This window comes from Chiroxiphia lanceolata, chromosome 1 (genome assembly GCF_009829145.1).
Source record: "Chiroxiphia lanceolata isolate bChiLan1 chromosome 1, bChiLan1.pri, whole genome shotgun sequence".
Lineage (NCBI taxonomy): Eukaryota > Metazoa > Chordata > Aves > Passeriformes > Pipridae > Chiroxiphia > Chiroxiphia lanceolata.
This window is the reverse complement of record NC_045637.1, coordinates 135,478,063-135,496,679: the sequence shown is the minus strand read 5'-3', so window position 1 is coordinate 135,496,679 and position 18,617 is coordinate 135,478,063. Positions and strand designations below refer to the sequence as shown.

Below are 18,617 nucleotides of genomic sequence, written 5' to 3'. Positions count from 1 at the left end.
TGGCTCATGGAGTACTGGGATGCCACTCCAGACTTGTCATCTCAGTATCTGTGTGATCTTACAGGAAAAACGTTTTCCGTATTGCAGCTTGTCTAGAAATACCCAAAACCTCGCTCAGACAAAGTTCAGAATTCTGCAAACCACTCAAGTTCTGTTTCTGTTAAAGAAGGGATCAGGTCATGAAGTTGAACAATTTCCTCTGGATGTATAGTAAACTTATGAAGAAGGAATTATGAAGTTAAGAATAGATGGGAATTGCTGAAACCCACTGAACAAATCTAATGTTGAGTTAGGAAAAAAAAGTCTTGTGGTACTTGAGTGCTAATGGACATAAAACTGTGTCATCTCTTTAATTTCAAATAGTCTTTCTCAACCATAAAACTTTAAAAAAAGTTTTAAAGTATTTAACAAAAGTGCTGAGATTATTATGTGAAGAATTTATGTTTAAATACCTTTTGATATGTGTCTTCCAAACTTGTATATGGGAAATAGAGTGATTTTTTTTCTTGAGAATCTTATAACTATATTACCAGTTAGTCCACTCTCCTTGACATTATCTCTTGATACAGCATTCACTAAAAAACTGTGATGCAATACATTGATCTCCTTTTGATGTTTAAATTTGGAACTTAATACTAAAATTACAACAGGGAAAGAAAATTAGGGGGAGAGAATTCATAATTCTTAAGAAAATCTTTCAAAGTTGTGCCAGGAAAGGCTCTGACTGGACATTAGAAAGCATTTCTTTACGAAGAGGATGGTCAAACACTGGAACAAGCTTCATAGAAAGGCGGTCAATGCCCCAAACCTGACACTGTTTTAGAGGTATTTTAACAATGTCTTTGCCAACACACTTTAACTTTTGGTCCGCCCTGAATTAATCAGGCAGTTTGATTAGATGGTCCTTGTAGGTACCTGCCAATTTGTAGTTGGTAGCAGTAGGTAGTAGTCTTGTGTACTCTATACTTAAGGAGAAAAGAAATAACCTACATTCTCACCACTGCCAGTAAGTGGAAGCAGTTTAGCTACAAAAAGTTAGTTTGGATGTGTTTTGGAGGATGAGAAGTGAAGGACCAGTGTTCCTTTGAAAATATTTTAAAAAATAATTGTTGACTCAAAGTTTAAAAATGGCAAGATTTGGGAGAATAAAGGAAAGAGAATAAACCAGGGGGAGGAGGAGAATGTAACAAGATGCAAAATAAGTCCATTTCATAGAAGCCCAGAATGGTTTGGGTTGAATGAGACCTTAGAGATCATCTTGTTCCAATGCCCCTGCCATGGCCACAGACACCTTCCAAAGACCAGGTTGCTCAAAGCCGCAGCCAACCAGACCTCAAACACTTCCAGAGATGGGGCATCCACAACTTTCTGGGCAACCTGTTCCAGTGTCTCAGCACACTCACAGTCAAGAATGTCTTCCTAATATCTAATCCAAACCTGCCCTTTCAGTTTAAAACTGTTCTCCCTTGTCCTATCACTACATGACCTTGTAAAAACTCCCTCTACAGCTTTCTTATAGGGCCCCTTTATGTACTGGAAGGTGCTCTGAGTCTTCCCGGAGCCTTCTCTTCTCCAGGCTGAACAGCCCCAAGTCTCTCAGTCTGTCTTCATAGGAGAAGTGCTCCAGCCTTCTGATCATCTTCATGGCTTCCTCTGGACTCACTCCAATAGGTCAATGTCCTTCCTGTGATGAGGACCCCAGACCTGGATGCAGCACTTTGGGTGGGGTCTCACCGGATCAGGGTAGAGGGGCAAATCACCTCCCTTAACCTGCAGGCCACGCTGCTTTTGATGCAGCCCAGGATATAGGGTTGGCTCTGAGCTGCAAGCACATACTGCCAGCTCATGTCCAGCTTTTTATCAACCAGCATCCCCAAGTATTTCTCAGCAGGGCTGCCCTCAATCCATTCTCAACCTACCAGTACTTGTCTATTTTTTTTAATAATTTGAAAATTATTTGTTAATAGAGTTCAAGTAATGAGCCATTTCTGATCACTTTTTACCAGTGGAACATGTCATAATTTGAAACAATTAGGAAAATAATACCACATAATTCAGAAAGGTTTCATACATGGGATGAGGGCATCATTCAGTGGGGTGGCTGAGATATACAAAATCTTAATGAGTAATGATGTTTAAGTGATAGTTAAGATTTATCTATGACTAAAGCTAAGATACTGTGAACAGAAATGGGGCTTACAGAAATTAAGAATAAATTGTCCAGATTTAGCTTAACTAAAAATTGAACAATTCTTGGTAAACAGAGATTATCAGCCTTATGACCAAAAATACCAGTCTTCTATTCTAGCTTAGCATTAAGATCATGCAGACAGTAGGAAATAGATGGGAGACATATGAACTGAATGTAGCCAAAGCAGGTGCCGTGGTTTTATGACAGTCTACACAGAATAGGAGGGGGAACTTTTAGCAGCAGCATTTGGTATGAGACTGAACAGGACTTTTATGCTTCCTTAATCTTCCTCAGCTCTATGTATCAGTGATGGAGACAGAAGCAGCAGAGCCCTCATTTCTGATGCTCAGCACAACTTAACCTTCTCAGGGGTTCACTGCTGTACAGGATACATCAGCAACTGCTCAGGGAAACAGAGAGCAGACACACTTCACTGATTTCTCACCTGTCCTGGCACACTGAGAAGTGTTTGTGAGGGTACAAAGGCAGATGGTTTCCTTGGGAATTGATTTGTATTTTCTATCAGTGTTCTTAACATTTGTTTAAGAAACACAACTTATTCAGTTTCCATTCTGAATCAGTATGAAAAATAAAATGGACAGAAATTTTTGAATTTGACAGATATTTTGTTTCCAAAAGTAATGCTTTTCAAGCCGGGGGGGGGGGGGGGGGGGGGGTGGAATCTATGGGGACCAGTTTTGTTAGCTGTTTTCTGAACTAGCCTGAAGCCATTGATGATAAATGTAATCAACAAAGTCTATTAGTGCATGTTGTGTCAAAATGCACAAGATATCAATTAAGAATTGGATTCTGCAGAACTCATTTACTGTGAGATAATTGGTTTAAGCTTTCTTCTTGCCAGTGAGAGTCTAGAAGTTCTCGTCACTTTCTGGACTAGATCAAGTAATTGTACCCTCATGTATCCATCTCTCTGTGCTGACCACAGTGATGATCTTGGCTGAGTAGTTAAGCATGATATGGCTGCATTTTAGATATCTACATTATGTGAGATGAATTCCATCCTCTTCAGGTGCCTTAGATAGCTGAACCTACATATGAAAACGATTATGTTGTTATTGCAAATGGTAATGATTAAAAGTGAGGAAAATCAGGCACCATTTATTTATGGAAATGTGAGGAAAAATCCCGCATGCACACACATCAGTATAAACACATATAAATACTTATGTTAGAAAATCGATGCTGAAGTGTCTTCTCCACTCTGAAACTAATTTAAACAGCAGCATTCATAATAAGCAATATTTTTCTTATGCCAAACGCTGAACTGGCAGTGGTTTTAAACATACAGAACTCTTTGAAGAGAAAAGAGAAACATGCAAACAACTGACTTGTGCAGAAACACTGGGATTTGGGATTAAGCATTTAAAGAGGTAAGGGCCTTCTCTGCCCTGTGGAATTTAAACAAGTGCAACCCAGCCCTCTTCTGTATCTGAGCAATGTGTGAGATGTGTGGGTGATGTCTTACTAATATCCAATACCAAGTCCAAATGACAGATACAGAGAAGTCAGTGTTCAGGTGCATTGGTCTCTTCCCCAGTGGCTGTTCAGTTGTTTGAGACACTAAATTGAAAGAGGTGTCCATGCTCTGGCAATGCTGTCCCATGCTGCAAGCAGCAGGTAATGATGACAGTGCCTGCCTGGAGTGAGCAGGTCTGGTCAGGGCTATGGCTCTCATCCCTTTCTTTCCCCAGGTATGAGCCTCCCTGCACTGGCTCACTCTGCACTCACTGTTCTCACCACAATCTCTCTGTCTTTCTGTAAGAGGCACTTTGGATCAGTTTTTGTGGTGTCACTGAGTATCTTGCAGAGGGATCAGCAACATGCTTTGTGTCTAGTCTGTGATCTTGTCCATTTCTTGTCATTTCAGTCATGGTGTTCAGTCTATCTACAAAGTAGCTGTACATAAAAATGTATATTTATCAAAGTATTTTTATATAATAACAGAGGTCGAGCACACACAGCAGCCTGACTGTAGAGCTCTGCAGACTTCCTTCCTGGTGGTGATACCGACCAGGCTTCTCCTCTGGAGGTCCCAGGCTGTGCTGAATTTGGTCACCAGAATACTTCTGTTATGAACTCCCAATTTTTTATAGTTAAATTACAAATAACTTAAAAAGAATAGTCTCTTCTATTGTGTATTTCCTTTTTTCTTTTGGGAAAGGTAACTCTAGTTTATCAGATTCACTAACCTGGGCATATATATGGTATTATCCAGCAGCCTGTAGTCTTTGTAAGCATAGAACAGGAAAGACACTTTCACTATTCACTCATCCAAAGGGCAGGCAGAAGCGTGTATTCCCAGATATCTGCAGCACACACCAGGAAACAGTTTTATCTCTAGTCATCTCTGTGGGAAGCAGGTGTTGTTTTTCTAATTTGCACAGTTTTGTGCAGACCTCTTTCAGCTATTTCCTATTTCCTCCTGAAAATGGCAGTGACTTTCTTTATTGCAAGGAGTTGGTGTTACAGGACTTATTCTAGTAACTTAAGGAATTTTTATCTAAGGGCTATTATTTCTGGGCTTTACAAAGTGTTCAAAGGACATTAAGAGTAAAAATTAATTTTGGTTTACTTAATTTTTAACTTTATTTTAAATAACCTATAGATGGGTGTTTTGGCTTTGGGTTTTTTTTAATGGTGGTTTGGTTTGGTGTAGTTGTTTTGTTTTGTTTTGTTTTAATCAGGTCTTGGTTAAAAGACCAGGAAGGGACAAGCCATACAATCTTCAACCATCTTTGTCTGTGATTGGTGAAACTTCTTTACCAACTTAGCCAAAGGTGTAGAATAATGTTTGGAATAATTTGTGTCCATCCAGCAAAAGAGTGTGGTGGGGTGGAATCTGAATGCTCAGGAGGAAACGTTAGCAGGTGTGACTCATGTTTTAAGATAGAGTTTGATAAAACAACTGAAGTAAGTATTCCTGAAGAAAGGGGATACTTGCATTCTAAGCAACTATCAATAAAATTTTTACTTAGGAGCTTTTACTGTTTTCTGGATATCTAGAAGAAATCTAAGTAGTGGAGATAATTCAAATGTGTTCTTAAGATGAGCAGGCATAGACACAGATATCCTGAAAATCAGAAACCTATTCCACTTTCTCCAGATATTTTTTTCTCTTTAGCAGAGATCTTTAGTGTGGTATCATCTTTTTGTCAGTTAGAGACCATAAGCATAGGGAGTGGGTAAGAAATTCTGACAATTCTCACAGAATGGCCAAAGAAAGAATCTGTTTCCCAATACATATATTTGGTAGCAGCTCCTCTGCTCTAGCCCTACTGCTCCATATGCTTCTTCACTGAGGCCTGTTAGTGCCATGTGCCCTCCCATGTCTTGGAGAAAGGTGTTCTCATTCCTCAGGAAGGCATGATGCATGTCTTAAAATATGCAGAATGATAAACTGCCTCCTGAGGCAAACACTGCTGCTGGGTACAATGGAAGAAAAGCTGAGAAGGGTCTAGGCAGCACATTATCAAATGAAATCACAACAAAAATGAAAGAATTTATTTTCAAAAAATACAGCAGTGATTTTATATCTCTAAACTGGAGAGCTCTATAATGCAGTATAACTATTTATTATACATACTTAGATCTCAAAAGGGGCATCTCTGCGTACTGAAAGCATCATTGCTGAAATAAAACCCAATGAAAAGATCATCTAGTTTCTCTCTTTATTATTAATTTGAACTGCAGAAAAATGTAGGTATTTGCAGAATAATAGAATAGTGCAAGGCTGTAGGAAATGGCATAATTATTCCAAAAAGTCAGACTAGAGGTAGAAATAAATGAGCCTCTTCAATTTTTTTACAACTGTCTGTCTTGGTTTTTTTGGTAAGCAAATAATACACAAATGCAGGTATCATAACAGATTTTGCATGAATGAAAAGATACTGTGAAGCTGAAAACCTGAAATGAGCAATGCGTCCCATCATAGTCTAGGTTCCACTGAAGTAATACATAGAGAAAAAATAATTTGAAGATATGAGTAATTATTTCCCCTGTGTGCAAAAAGGAAAGTTTCTACATTGAGTTAAATAGAGTAGTTTTCACATAGTAAGTGTGTGTCCGAGGTTTCCTGTAATACCTCTGGAGCCAACTTGTCAGCCATGCCCGTTTATGTAAGAATATATATACACTCCTCAAACTCAACAACTCTCTACCACTTTGGAGGGAATTTTGGAAGGCATATTATATATGTGTGTGTATTTATATAAATGCATGAACTTTGTATTTGAGGAGAGAGGAGACTGAGAGGAGACTAGGAAAACGTGAAGATTTCACTGATCCATAGCCTGGTTTTTGTTAATCAGAACATGTGGCCATTTGGTCAGACTACATGCCGGTATGTGCATCTTTCTCTTGAATATCCACAGTTCCTTCTGATCCATTCATTCTGGTTGAAACATGTGGCAGGTTTTGTCTTTTCCTCCTTAAGTAGAAATAAATTATACTTCCAGCCCCAACTATAAAAAGAGCTAGAAGAACGAACAGCCAAGTGACCCCGGTGGAAAGTACTTTCTCCGTTTTCTCTTCTGTAAGGAGATACAATGGAATCAACACCTTTGATCTTAAAAGATTTCAAAATCTGCTAATAAATGGGATTTCTTTAACGTGGAAGCAGAAAAAGGCAATATGCCTGTAGATTTGCACTTCAGCCTATGGGTTTGGGGTTTTTTACTAACAAAACCAAACAAAATATAATTAATCTGATTAAAACCCAATATTAAAAATATGAATATGAAAGTGAAATAAAGCCCAATATTAAAAATGCAAATATAAAAGTAAATAAATGTTTACTTCAGGGTAAGCCCTATTTCCTATACTGAGGCACAGATATAGCATATGGACTTTTCATTTTTAAATACTCTCAAAACTGATACTGAGAAACTATGTAATTATCTTTTTGCTGTATTTGAGCATCTCCTTATAATTCTACTTAAAATGAAGTATGCTTACCTATATTTTCTGTTGACACCTCTGTGCTTTCAGGAGCTTTTGAAAAGAAAGAAAATGTTTATTCTGAATGCTTTAAAAAAAGAGGCATTTCTAGCTTCCTAGGTCCCAATGTTTCTGACAACTCCCCCTAAATTCTTGTGCTGGTGACAGTTACTCTCCCAGAGAGACTGAGCTAAGCATGTGTAAAACTCGAGTAGGGTGACTGGCTCTTTGATTCTAAGAGCATCTGGCCTCCTCAGTTGAGATACCCAAAAAAGACATGAAGTTAGAGTCAGATTTTTGTCATATTGAAAAGAGTTTTCAGACATGTTCATTTTTTAGAACTACTGACAGAGTCCCTAAAAATTTTAAAGTGTTTCCTGAAAGAAGGTATTGAGTGTTAGAGATGCATCATAAGCATTTTACTTGAGCTGAAAAGTACCTTCCATTGTGGTAGCCCCATCTGTCAGAGACAACCATTCCACATGGATGTGTTCCTATGGTAATTGCACTTCCTGAACTTAGCAAGTAATGGAAAGGTGAACAGAAATATGAAGTTTAACCAAACAAAATGTCCATTTTCTGAACCACTTTAATTTATTCTCGGCAATCGAACTCATGCGTTTTCTTACAGATGATAATTTTTCTATCATGATACTACCAGCATTTTATTAAACCTGATTCTATCATACTGTAGATAAAGAGTGCCACAAGAATGTGTGTTATGATATTCCTGTAATCCATCAGATGAGAGGTCAATAAGAAAAGGAATCACCAGTTTCAGGATTTCTACAGGACAGTTTTCATTGCACTTATCAGAACAAGTTTTGTTTTTTTTTTTTTTGAGAATATATTCAATGAAATTAAACAAAATGTTGTTTTTGAGCTTAGCTTGCTGAAACATAGGGGTCTGAAGTATTTATGAAGGCTGCATGGGGCTGATGGTACTTTTACAAGACTTATGGGAGATGCAGCCTTCTGAGAAGGCAGTTGGAAGCCGTATGGGGCTTGTCAGTATTTAGGCAGCCACATCCTGCTATTAGAGTCAGTTAGTTTTGCTCACAAACCTAGAATATTTTGCATTTTTTGTTCTGCAATGAAAATACATTAGCAGGCATTATTAACCTTAATGTATTAGAAATATTACTTACTTTTTGGTTTTTTGCAGATATATCCTTTTTTGAAAGAACAGACATTGGTTTTCCAGAAGCCAGACAATGCACATATTTCTCCACAGTATTTATATCTTTTGTTTGAAGGTTCTCCCATTTGCCAGTTGACAAAATCCATTGCAGATTTGTCTGTCCATACCCACTGGCCTAATATTTAAAATGAGCATATATGTATAAACCACAGGGGTTTAGACAAATAGAATAAGTTGTGATGGAGAAAATGAAAATTTGTAACATGAATGGTTAAATATTTCAGTTACATTTCTAAGGAAATGTGGGCATACTTGGAAATAAACTTTGTTTATTTTTTATGTATATGCAATTTCAAGTGCATAAAGTTGATTTCTTTTTAATATAACATATAATTTTGTATGCTATGATAACGTGTGATTCAATATTCAAGATATTACCTCTGTCATTTTTCTTTAGCCCTGTCCAAAAGTTCGGTGATTTTCCATGGAGTATCTTAATGGTGTTTGCCAGAAAGTTTGCTTCAGGATAATCTTCTACTGATACCAAATCAGCACCTGAAAAAATATTAAGGAATACATCACAATGTCTCATTTTACTACAGCTCAACTCAATATACCCATAAAAATATGCAAAAATATATAAAATACACCAATTCTTGCATATAATATTCACTAGTCTTGTTGTGGTTATTAAATCTCTTTATTGTATTTTGAGCATGTCTGTGTGTTGTATGGATGCAAGTCAGTACAAAGACATGGATTTTCTGATATTTTCTGGATTTTTTTAGTTTTTAGTATTTTAGAGAAGCAAAATTGCTCTCCTGGGATACTTTTTGGCTAGATCTGACCACACTCCAGATTGTGGTGCAAATAGGCTAAAGAGATATATGTGATGTAGTCAGCACCATGCCTCTTGCCACTACAGCTCTGTCCCCCATCAGTGGCTGGACAGCAGTTTTGGCAGTACCTGATGACAGCATCTGCGAGGTTAGGTAGAATGTGTCAGCAGCTGGAAGTTGCAGTCCAGAAGATGTCCAGAAGTTGATTTATAATTGCCATATGCCCTGGCATTGCAAATACACAAAGCTGTGTTGGGGTCATCAGGAAATTACCACCTTCCTGGCCTGGCCAGGAAGAGGCAGGCAAAAATGTAGGAATCCAGAACATGGAGCAGTGTCCCATTGTGACCTTGCATCCTGGTTATTAGTGTAATATTTACTTTTTGTAGTAATGTCATTTATCTTTTTACAGAACAACTTCAGGAATTCTGTTGTAGAGTAAAATGCCTTTGCAAAGCTACGCTTTCTGTTCACTCATTCATAGGTCAGTGTTTTAAGACATATAAGGAAGTGTTTGTAGAAATCCTTTCATTCTCTTACATTTAAAAGGCTATGGCTCAGACATATAGCGCTAATGTATAAAATGTTTCCTATTCTTACTCACACTGAAATGTGTGTTGCATCACAATAATTCTCAGAACTGTGGAGCAAAGTGGCTTTTCCTTTCCTCGATCAACATACTGCTCTTCTCTCCATGGGAACAGCATGGAGGCTGTTCCAGAGCAGGAGCTGCATGCCTGGGTGTGTTTTGCTGGTTCATGAAAGCTAAACAGCTCCTCCATCTCATTTGTTGTCCATCCAGTGGGATCCAATTAATAAACTGTGCCCTGGAACTAACAAAGACAGCTATCCTATGACTTTGTGTTTGCTGGTTTACAGTGCTCTCGTTTGGGGAAGGGAAGACCAACCCTGCAAGGGAAGACCAGCCCTGCAACCAGTGCCTTAGTAGATCTGTAAAAGTATTCATCTCCCTACCTAATTACTGATTGCCATAAAACTAGTAGAAATTTAATATTTTTGAGGTATTCATATTTCACCTTATATTTGAGATAAGAAATGCTGCTGTCTCTGGCAAAGTCTACTTTTATTGTGGAAAAACGTGCTTGAAAAATGCAACTAAAGAAGCACTAAATGTGAAGTTTTAAAGTAATTTGAGATTTGCTTAGAATATTATCCATTATTTCCTGTGTTTAATTACGTCTTCAGTCTTTGTAAGATTAAAACACTCACCTAGCCGGGCACATTCCTGATGAGATTGAGACCAGGTTCTTTTCTTGGAGGCCTCAAAGTGGTAGCAGTGACCATGGAAAGGTATCCAAGATTTGTGTTCTCTTGACTCAGGGCATTTTCCAGGAAGTTGTGGGGGCTCAGTAGGGGCCATTACTGATAAGAGATCAGGTAGTTGGAGTCCAACTATTTTATAATGTTTGTTTTTCCCATTATACTAGTAAGACAAAACTAATCAGACTGTTAGGTTTGTAATCATAGAAGAAATGAAATATGTCAAAAAAGAGCTTGAATATGGCTCTGATTTTGTGTTTGAGACAATATTTTGCTTCATATTTATTTATCAAGGTGATTAGGAAGATACACTAGTTATAAAAAGTATAGATTCTGTCTAATGGTGATCTTTGTAGTTACTGTAGTCAATAAAATATGCAGTTGCTTTTCTGGCATAAATATCTACCTAAGTAGTTAAAGCTGCTATTTTTTAAAATGTCTTCTGTCATTTCTGTCTCATTTTTTGATAGGATCAAAACCATATAGCAGAAATTGTGATTGTGTATGAAAGTCTTGGTATGAAAGTGTTGGTATAACTAAGCATGGCTTGCAGGATTTTTTATTAAACTGCATCCTGAATATGTTCCATAGTGATTGATATAATAGGAAGATTTGGATGGGTAGATAAATGCAGATGGAGTGAAAATTAAATGTTCTGCCAAATTACATTTTCTTCCTGTGAGTCTTCTGTCATTTCTTTCCCTATTAAGGAACATTCAGCTCTCAATTGAGATTTCAGAATAATAAAGTGAAAAGAGACATTATATATAAAATCTGAGGATTTTTGTCAAATTAAAACAACTTAGAATGTAATTTGGCATGTAATTTTAAATTTGGTAATGATTCAAGATCTTCCGTAATGTTGACAAAATCAAGAATGTAACTAAATTGTGAAATCATATTTATACTTCTTTCCATATAAATTATAGAAGTTTGTGGTTGGAATGCTCCTCAAGGCGTATTTACTTCATCCTTGTGCTCACAAGTGACATGAAGTTGCTACTCATGTCTTCCTGTATACTAGTATATAAGCCAGGTATTTTTCCAGTGTCCTATTATACTTAGAACAGTTGATAAATCTATACAACCTCCAGTCAAAACATTTGTATGGAGTTACTTACCATCTGATTTTTTACAGACAGAAAAGAGTTTTTCCTTGCAAGAAGCTGTCTTCCAGGTGCCATCAGTGTCTAGGTAGACACATGCTAATGTCTGTTTTGGTTCTCCGCTGGACCACTTGCTGTAAACTAATCTCCATCTGTCAGTCCATTGATACTTGCCATTCGTCTGGAAGCAAAATCTATGTGGTAATTTCAAAGTTTTTTACAGTGACATAGCTACTACACAGGATCCTCAAGAGGACTCTCATGTAACCAGTATGGAATCATATGCTTACTACTGCCCCCTTTGAGCTTGTAAATACTAACTGCATAAAATGTACAGTGTCATCCACAGAGCTGAGTGCCCTTGAAAAAGTATGTAATGTTAATTTAGAGCATTTTTCAAGCATTGAGAAATGGAAGGGAAAAAAAGAAAGTAGGCATGAGAGAAGACATAAAACTAGGAGTCAGATAAGACATCATATTGGTATGACCACCCAAATGTCTGCATGGAAAATGGAAGTGTGGGTGGGAGTGTTCTTAAGCAGCGCTGTTGTACTTACCGTGACTGCAATTCATGGTGAAGAGTGTAGCATGTCAAAACACACCTACCCTCCAAATGTTCATCCTCTCCTGTCATACAACTGGTGTAGACATCCCACAAACAGAAAGAATTATTTCTCCATAATATTCTAACTTCTTAATAGGAGCAATTACACTCACAAATGGAAGGGGTTTTTTCCACAGTATTCTAACTTCTAATCGGAGCAATTACACCAATTGCATTTTCAAAAATAGAGTCATTGGTCAATATGTACCATATTATATAGCCTCCAGATTCCTTTAACTAATTGTTACCCTATTTCTGTCCACAACTGTATTTTGCTATTGCTACCATAAATAAAAACATTCTAGTAAAATATGAACATAAACACACACGTAAAAATCATTCCTTCTCAGGCCTCAGGTGTGTGACCTGAGATACCTTGGCACTGATCACTGAGGTACATAAATACATGGCAGGAGGGTAGAATGCATGTTGTTCCTGCAAGAGCTTTTAGATAACAATAAACTCAAAATGTAGGTGATTTTACAGTTTATGTTTGAGATACTTCAAATGACTCCAAACAACATACAGCATTGTTAAATACTGGTTTTCAGGAATATTTTCTTGTGCTAAAACTTGTAAGAGTTCTTAGGTCATTAATATCTCCACTACACAAGTCTTATTTGAAGATTTCCAGTGCAAAGAGGAACTATACTGATCTAACATGCTGTTTTCAGCACTACACTGGCAGAAATTCCTATGGGTAACGAGAGCATAACGTAAGATCAGGTCTGGAGCCATCTTGACTGCCTGTATGTAATGTACGTGTTCTTACCGTGTTGCTGTTAAGACCAATCCACAGAGGCTCTCCATATTCCTGTGCAAGTAAGAACAACAGTGCCTGGCTATAAGGGTCCAAAATGCTGGCAAGTTCTGAGGCATTGTTATTGCAGCTTTTCTGTGCTTCCTCCCAGTTCATTTTGAAACGGGTGACAGAATAGCTAATGCCACTAGAATGGTCAGAAGCAAAGTCCAGCACTGTTGCTGATGACTGAAAGAGTTGAGGATCTGTAGGAAGAAGGGGGAAAAAAGCCCCCCAAGAACAGTTTAATCTGGAAGTCACATATTTGAATTGAGCAACTGAATAGCATCTTCATTATTTACAAACCTAGTATAAAATTGCTAATGGAATGGAACACCTTCTTCTTAGCTGTTTATAAGTAAAAGATAACTTTAAAACAACAGTGAACTTTCTGGATGAAAGAAATGTATTTTCAGCATCTGACTTTTGAATCTATAAATGCACAGTATCTTATGTTTTAAAGGCAGATTCACCCCATCAGTCAAAAATAACCTGACTTGCCTGTTTTCAAAATACTCTTTGCAGCTTAGCAGCTTTGTGACAATCAGGTTTATTTGGATAAGTGTAAAACTTACTAGTTTTGATATTCTATAGATCCTTATAAGCATATGAAATTAAAATTTCTGTAGGTTTTAGCTATTAAAATAAAATAATTTTCATTTCCTAAATTCTGCTGTGTTTTTTATCATTTTCTTCTCCAAAACATTGCTAAGTAACACTGGGAGGCAGGATGGGCCCTTGGGTTTTACTGATACTTTCCTTAAAAAAAAAAAAAAAACAAAAAACAAAATGAAACAAAACAAAACCAAAAGAAAACAAACTCAGACTGGCATAAAGGATATTAAACAAGAAAAGTGATTTAATCATTGTGTTATAAATATCAAGATTAGCAATACAGAACTCACCACTATTCTTCTGGCATATAAACCCTCTCGAGTTATAACACTCCTCATCGTTCCATTTTCCTGTGTCATCAGCAGGTCCTCTCTTCAGAGAAACACAGTCAAACTGTTGGAGAAACGAAAGATATGGGTACATTGATATAAGAAGTTATAAAATAGTTTCACTTCTTTTTTTTTTTCCTTTGAATTCTGATATTGTAGGGTGTGTGTTACAACTCTAGAAACACCTTTCTTTTATCCTTTTTTGTTCTTTCTGGCAGCCAGCTCCCCCTTTGTACACCCTTGCAAATCTTTGTAATCTTCAGCTCAACCTGCTTGTTCATTTGGTTCTTCTCAAGGAGACATACTTGAAAGGCACTGTTATTTTTGAGAACTGTCTGTGACACTTTCTGTCCCAACTAATGAGCGACCATCGATAAGATTTTGAATAAGAATGAAATGGAGGTCATGCTTTGTATTTAATTTGCAAAGCCAACTTTAAAAAGTGGTCATTCTTGACAAAGTCACCTAAAGTACAGTCCTGGCAGAGCTATTGTCATCTAGTTTCTTACCAAGCTGGAACATCAAGTTTATTACAACCTACAATCACCTACTAATCTACTATGCCGAAATTTTCCATCCATTGAAAAGGATCCTCTGAAGGAGAGATCTGTTAACATCTTGAAGGTGAAGGAGAAAAGCAGAATGTACCTTTACACACTTTTTTCCTGCTTGCTATTTCCTAGGACTGTTATTAGAGCTACAGTGGAGCTATGTATTATGCAATATCCTTATGTCTTCCAATATGCCTTGGCCAGGGGCTACGTGGGCAAGAGCAGCTTGAATTGACTCAGGTGCAGATTAAGCTGGATGTCTAGAGCTATGATTTCAGGGTTCTTTGAAGGTGTGGATATCAAAATGAAGGGAGGATTGGTAGTGAATAGAATGGCATAGTGTGAAGGGCAAGTTTTGAAAGCAAAATACAGAAATAAATGGAAGAAAGGCAATGTGGGTGTGCAAATCAGTCTATATTGGTATGATTATGTAAAATGCTATTTTATTTACAGCATTCTGTTTGATTTCAGTGCTAGCAGTGGAGAAGGTTTTATTGATTTAGGGAATTGATGTCTATTGGCCCTTAGCAATTCAATTACAATTTTAAATAGGGAAACTGTTAAAAAACGTTGAGCTCTTTCCTCTTGCATTCTCTCCTCCTTCCTTCCTAAACATGAAAATTATTCTGTGTGTTAAAAATTGTGATGTTGCATTTATATTCTCTGAAAAATGAACAACAGATTACTATGAAAAAGAAAACTATTCAATATATCAAATCTTTAATAAATCTGTACATTGCTGCAATTTTACTGAATACTTTGGCAAAATTACACTAATGCCATTTTATGCTCTTGGATAGCTAGAATACTCAAACATTGAAACTTTTTATCACTAGTCCTGTTGTAAAGATAGGTGAACAACTTGCAAAGAAGGCTGGGTAATGTCTGTAGTGAAGTGAGCTGTTTACTTGAAGTTCTATTGCTCCTCAGATTTAAACTTCATGGTAAACAGTAAGTGATCTTTACCTGTTGCAGGTGGTGGCCATCTTCTGGACGTAGAGTGTCAAACAAAACGGGTTCTACAAGTTTTGGGGAATCTGGAGCCCAGTTTGTGTATGAGACAGCACTTCCATCAACCCAAACAAAGTTGAGTTCACTGAGTAGGTCATTCAAGCCAATCCAAGGATCATTTGAAACATCCTTCAAATGGTAAGTGAGAAAAGCTAGGAAAAAAGCCAATAGAAATGAAAATTAATGTGTCATACCATCAGTCAAACCTAAACTCATAAACAAATACTTAACTATTTTGTTCATTAAAGTCTTGTAAAAAACCACTTTAATTAGCATGTGATCAGAATTTTACCTGAGTTCATTATTTCAAGGTTATGCCAAGCCTTTGCCCGTGAAAAGTCTCAGGGTGTATTTGGAACTACAACAAGATTGTCTGTCTGACCACCATGATATCTAATGAGTTCACTTATTTCAACATTCAGGATGAGCCGCTTGAGTGATGGGAATGTGCAGCTGTATATAGCTGCAAATGGAAGCTGGGGAACACAGGCAAAGTGAAAATGTGCTTTTCTCTGACATTCTGCTGAATTAAGTTGCAGAATTTAGGCAGAGGTATAGTAGTATATCCCTTTCTGTTTCTGGGAGAAACAGACCATGCATTCTGTTTCTTTCTCTATGTCTAAAGCTACAAATGCTAGATCTGGATTTTTAATTTTATACTAATTCATACCTATAAATAATGTAAGGCAGTTTGCATGGAACAGGAAGAAGCAATCCTTAGCATCACTAGCATGCCCTAAACAGATTGTTCCAGTTCTAAAAATATTTCATGCCATGACCATATAACCAATGTTGAGTCGACATACTATAGAATATATACATTTACATACTGACTCTTTCCTTCTTTGTAGGAAATGTCTACTGCATGCAGTGTAAAGACTGTCTGTTACTTAAAGTGCTGTTGCACTGTACCTTGTACTTGTTCATTATGTATGCTTGCCAGGTTTCCTCCAAGGCTCATACAAGTTCTTCTTGCAGTAGTCCAGTAATCATAGGAAGAGCCAAAAAATTTGTAACACTAGGGGAAAAAAAAGTATAGACTGTTAGAGTAACAGCAAAAGGAATTATATGTTTAAAATGTAAAACTGCCATTTTGCAATAATTAGGCAAGTGGTTAATTTTTTAGTACAACTGTCAAAAGATGGACGTCCGAGAGACAAAAAGCCTCTTGTATATCTTTAAGTACCTTCCTAAGGATTAATATAATTGTACTTAGACAAAAGTTACCATACCTGATTTTTAAATAACAGCCAATCTGCAGGACATCCTCCAGGAGGTGAAGGTACCTCTGAAGGAAGTGTTGCACTTATAAAACTTCTCTGCCTCTCACAGATATAGCCATTGGGGAAGCCACAACTGACATCATTCCACAAGCCTGAAATCGATTGAAGTGTAGGTAATAAGACAGTAAATAAGACTGAAATTTGTGGGTAAGTGAACGGGCTTCTGTGGTTGTAAGTTCAAAAGAAATTTGCCTGGGAATATGGGTTTACACTTGGCTCCACTCTGGTTCCCAGCATCATTGCTTGCAGGGGGACTTTGATCCTGCTGTGACCAGGGGAGAAGTGGGCATATGAGATGGCTGATAGGGCAACCCTGTGACCTCTGAGTAGAACCCACCCAAACAGCTTTGTTGCACTGAAAGATGCAAGTGTAAATAACTCTTTATTGGTGAAAACACGGTAAAATGTGAAACTCACTTTATGTTCTGTTCCTTTGCTAACTATTATCTAATTATTTATTAAAAAAATTGCAGGTGATTTGAATAGAGCATATTTTTGTGCATTTGAAAAATCAGTGATTGAATTGTCCCTGCATTCTTCATTAAAATCAATATCTTATATTCCACTTTAATGGCTAATATTGCCCCTGAAGAAACATCAGATAAAATGAGTATACTTTATTATGCATATTTCTCCAAAGTGCTGGGAAAGAATGGGTGAAAATTGACAAGACATTTTTAACAAACAGAGGAAGAGCAGTGCCCATAAAATAACTTTAAAACAAACAGAGTTGTGTAACTCACCATCCTTTTTATTTAAGACCACACAATTTTCCTGAGCTCTTGCAAAGTTAGGCTCACCCTGTGCCCAAGCTGCATAGTGCACTGGGCTTCCATCCAACCAACTGAAAAACAGTAGTGGTTACTCAGACAATGTTCGTGGAACAGTTGAGAAGAATCTACCTTAACATGCTAAAAATATGTTTAAAAAATTACATCTGAGTCTGTCTGTAAGTGGAGATTCCATTAGGATCAAAAGACCTTAGGTAATGAAATCCCTGCATATCAAGTCAAATACCAAAATACCTTTATTTTTGAAATCTATGTATTCATAGTGCACCTATTACCTATAGAAATTCCATTTAAAACAGTGTTAGTACAATGTAGTTGAACGAAGGGAGAGCACACATTTCAACATGCATTTAACTCCATTGCAGTGGTTCCTTCAGAAGGAGATCTGGAAGTACAATACTTCTACAACCACCTTTTATGAATCTTGATGTGTTATTTACCTACCTGAACTGTTGATCAGCATTCTGAATTAATCCTATGAGATATGAATCCAGTTTGCCGTTTTTTAGGATCTAAACACAAAAACATACTTTTTAGTCAGTGTTTTCTAATATTTATTAGTCATCTAAAAGGAAAAGTGTAAATTTTATGTTATGGAAGAAAAGAGATGAATACTCATTGTTTAAATGATCATACACAGTCATCTGAGATACCATACAGCACATACTTTTGCTTTATTATTTTTATTGATGCTTTCCCAATTTTGGCTGCATTACTGGTATGACCAAAGCTTTCAAAGTTCTGTTCTCAATTTAAAAAGGAAATGTCACAGAAGACTTGAGGAAAAAAATTTATTATAAAATTTTTGGTACTTTCCTGTACTTAAGCAGCTATGTAATTCTTGTGTCTCAAGCTGTCTGTCCTCTCCTCCTTTTATATCTTTTCTCACATAATAAAAGCAAACTGTGAAATAGACAGGAGTTTGTGTGGCTGCTTTGGTATTAGCAAACCAAACAGGATTATGGCAGAGGTTTGAGGCACCATCCAGGCTATTAAGCTGTTAGCATGCCCCTGCCGTGCTTTGGCCATGTTGTGGAAAACTAATTCATGAAGGCCCTAGTTCATCAGTCTAACCTGGACCAGGTTAAATCTTTCTTCTAAAAGTTGTTTTGGAGAGCTA

General features: G+C 37.0%; 1 protein-coding gene across 3 annotated transcripts in view; it reads right to left on the bottom strand.

Moving 5' to 3' along the window:
• Positions 1-6,402: 6,402 nt before the first annotated feature.
• The window catches only part of LOC116782027 (macrophage mannose receptor 1-like), a 30,819-nt gene continuing 18,604 nt past the window's right edge, over positions 6,403-18,617 (bottom strand). For 2 of the 3 annotated variants that reach the window (XM_032678044.1, XM_032678052.1), the window contains exons 18-30: positions 17,942-18,009; positions 17,450-17,550; positions 16,656-16,798; positions 16,336-16,441; positions 15,379-15,575; positions 13,823-13,925; positions 12,891-13,123; positions 11,530-11,695; positions 10,358-10,510; positions 8,727-8,843; positions 8,296-8,463; positions 7,166-7,201; positions 6,403-6,741 (exon numbers count right to left, since the gene is read on the bottom strand). In XM_032678044.1, the coding sequence (XP_032533935.1) occupies positions 6,542-6,741; positions 7,166-7,201; positions 8,296-8,463; positions 8,727-8,843; positions 10,358-10,510; positions 11,530-11,695; positions 12,891-13,123; positions 13,823-13,925; positions 15,379-15,575; positions 16,336-16,441; positions 16,656-16,798; positions 17,450-17,550; positions 17,942-18,009 (1,791 nt within the window). In that variant the 3' untranslated portion in view covers positions 6,403-6,541. Of the gene's footprint in view, positions 6,742-7,165; positions 7,202-8,295; positions 8,464-8,726; positions 8,844-9,255; positions 9,353-10,357; positions 10,511-11,529; positions 11,696-12,890; positions 13,124-13,822; positions 13,926-15,378; positions 15,576-16,335; positions 16,442-16,655; positions 16,799-17,449; positions 17,551-17,941; positions 18,010-18,617 lie in introns of those variants that run through there. The other variant, XM_032678055.1, reaches the window with a different exon arrangement.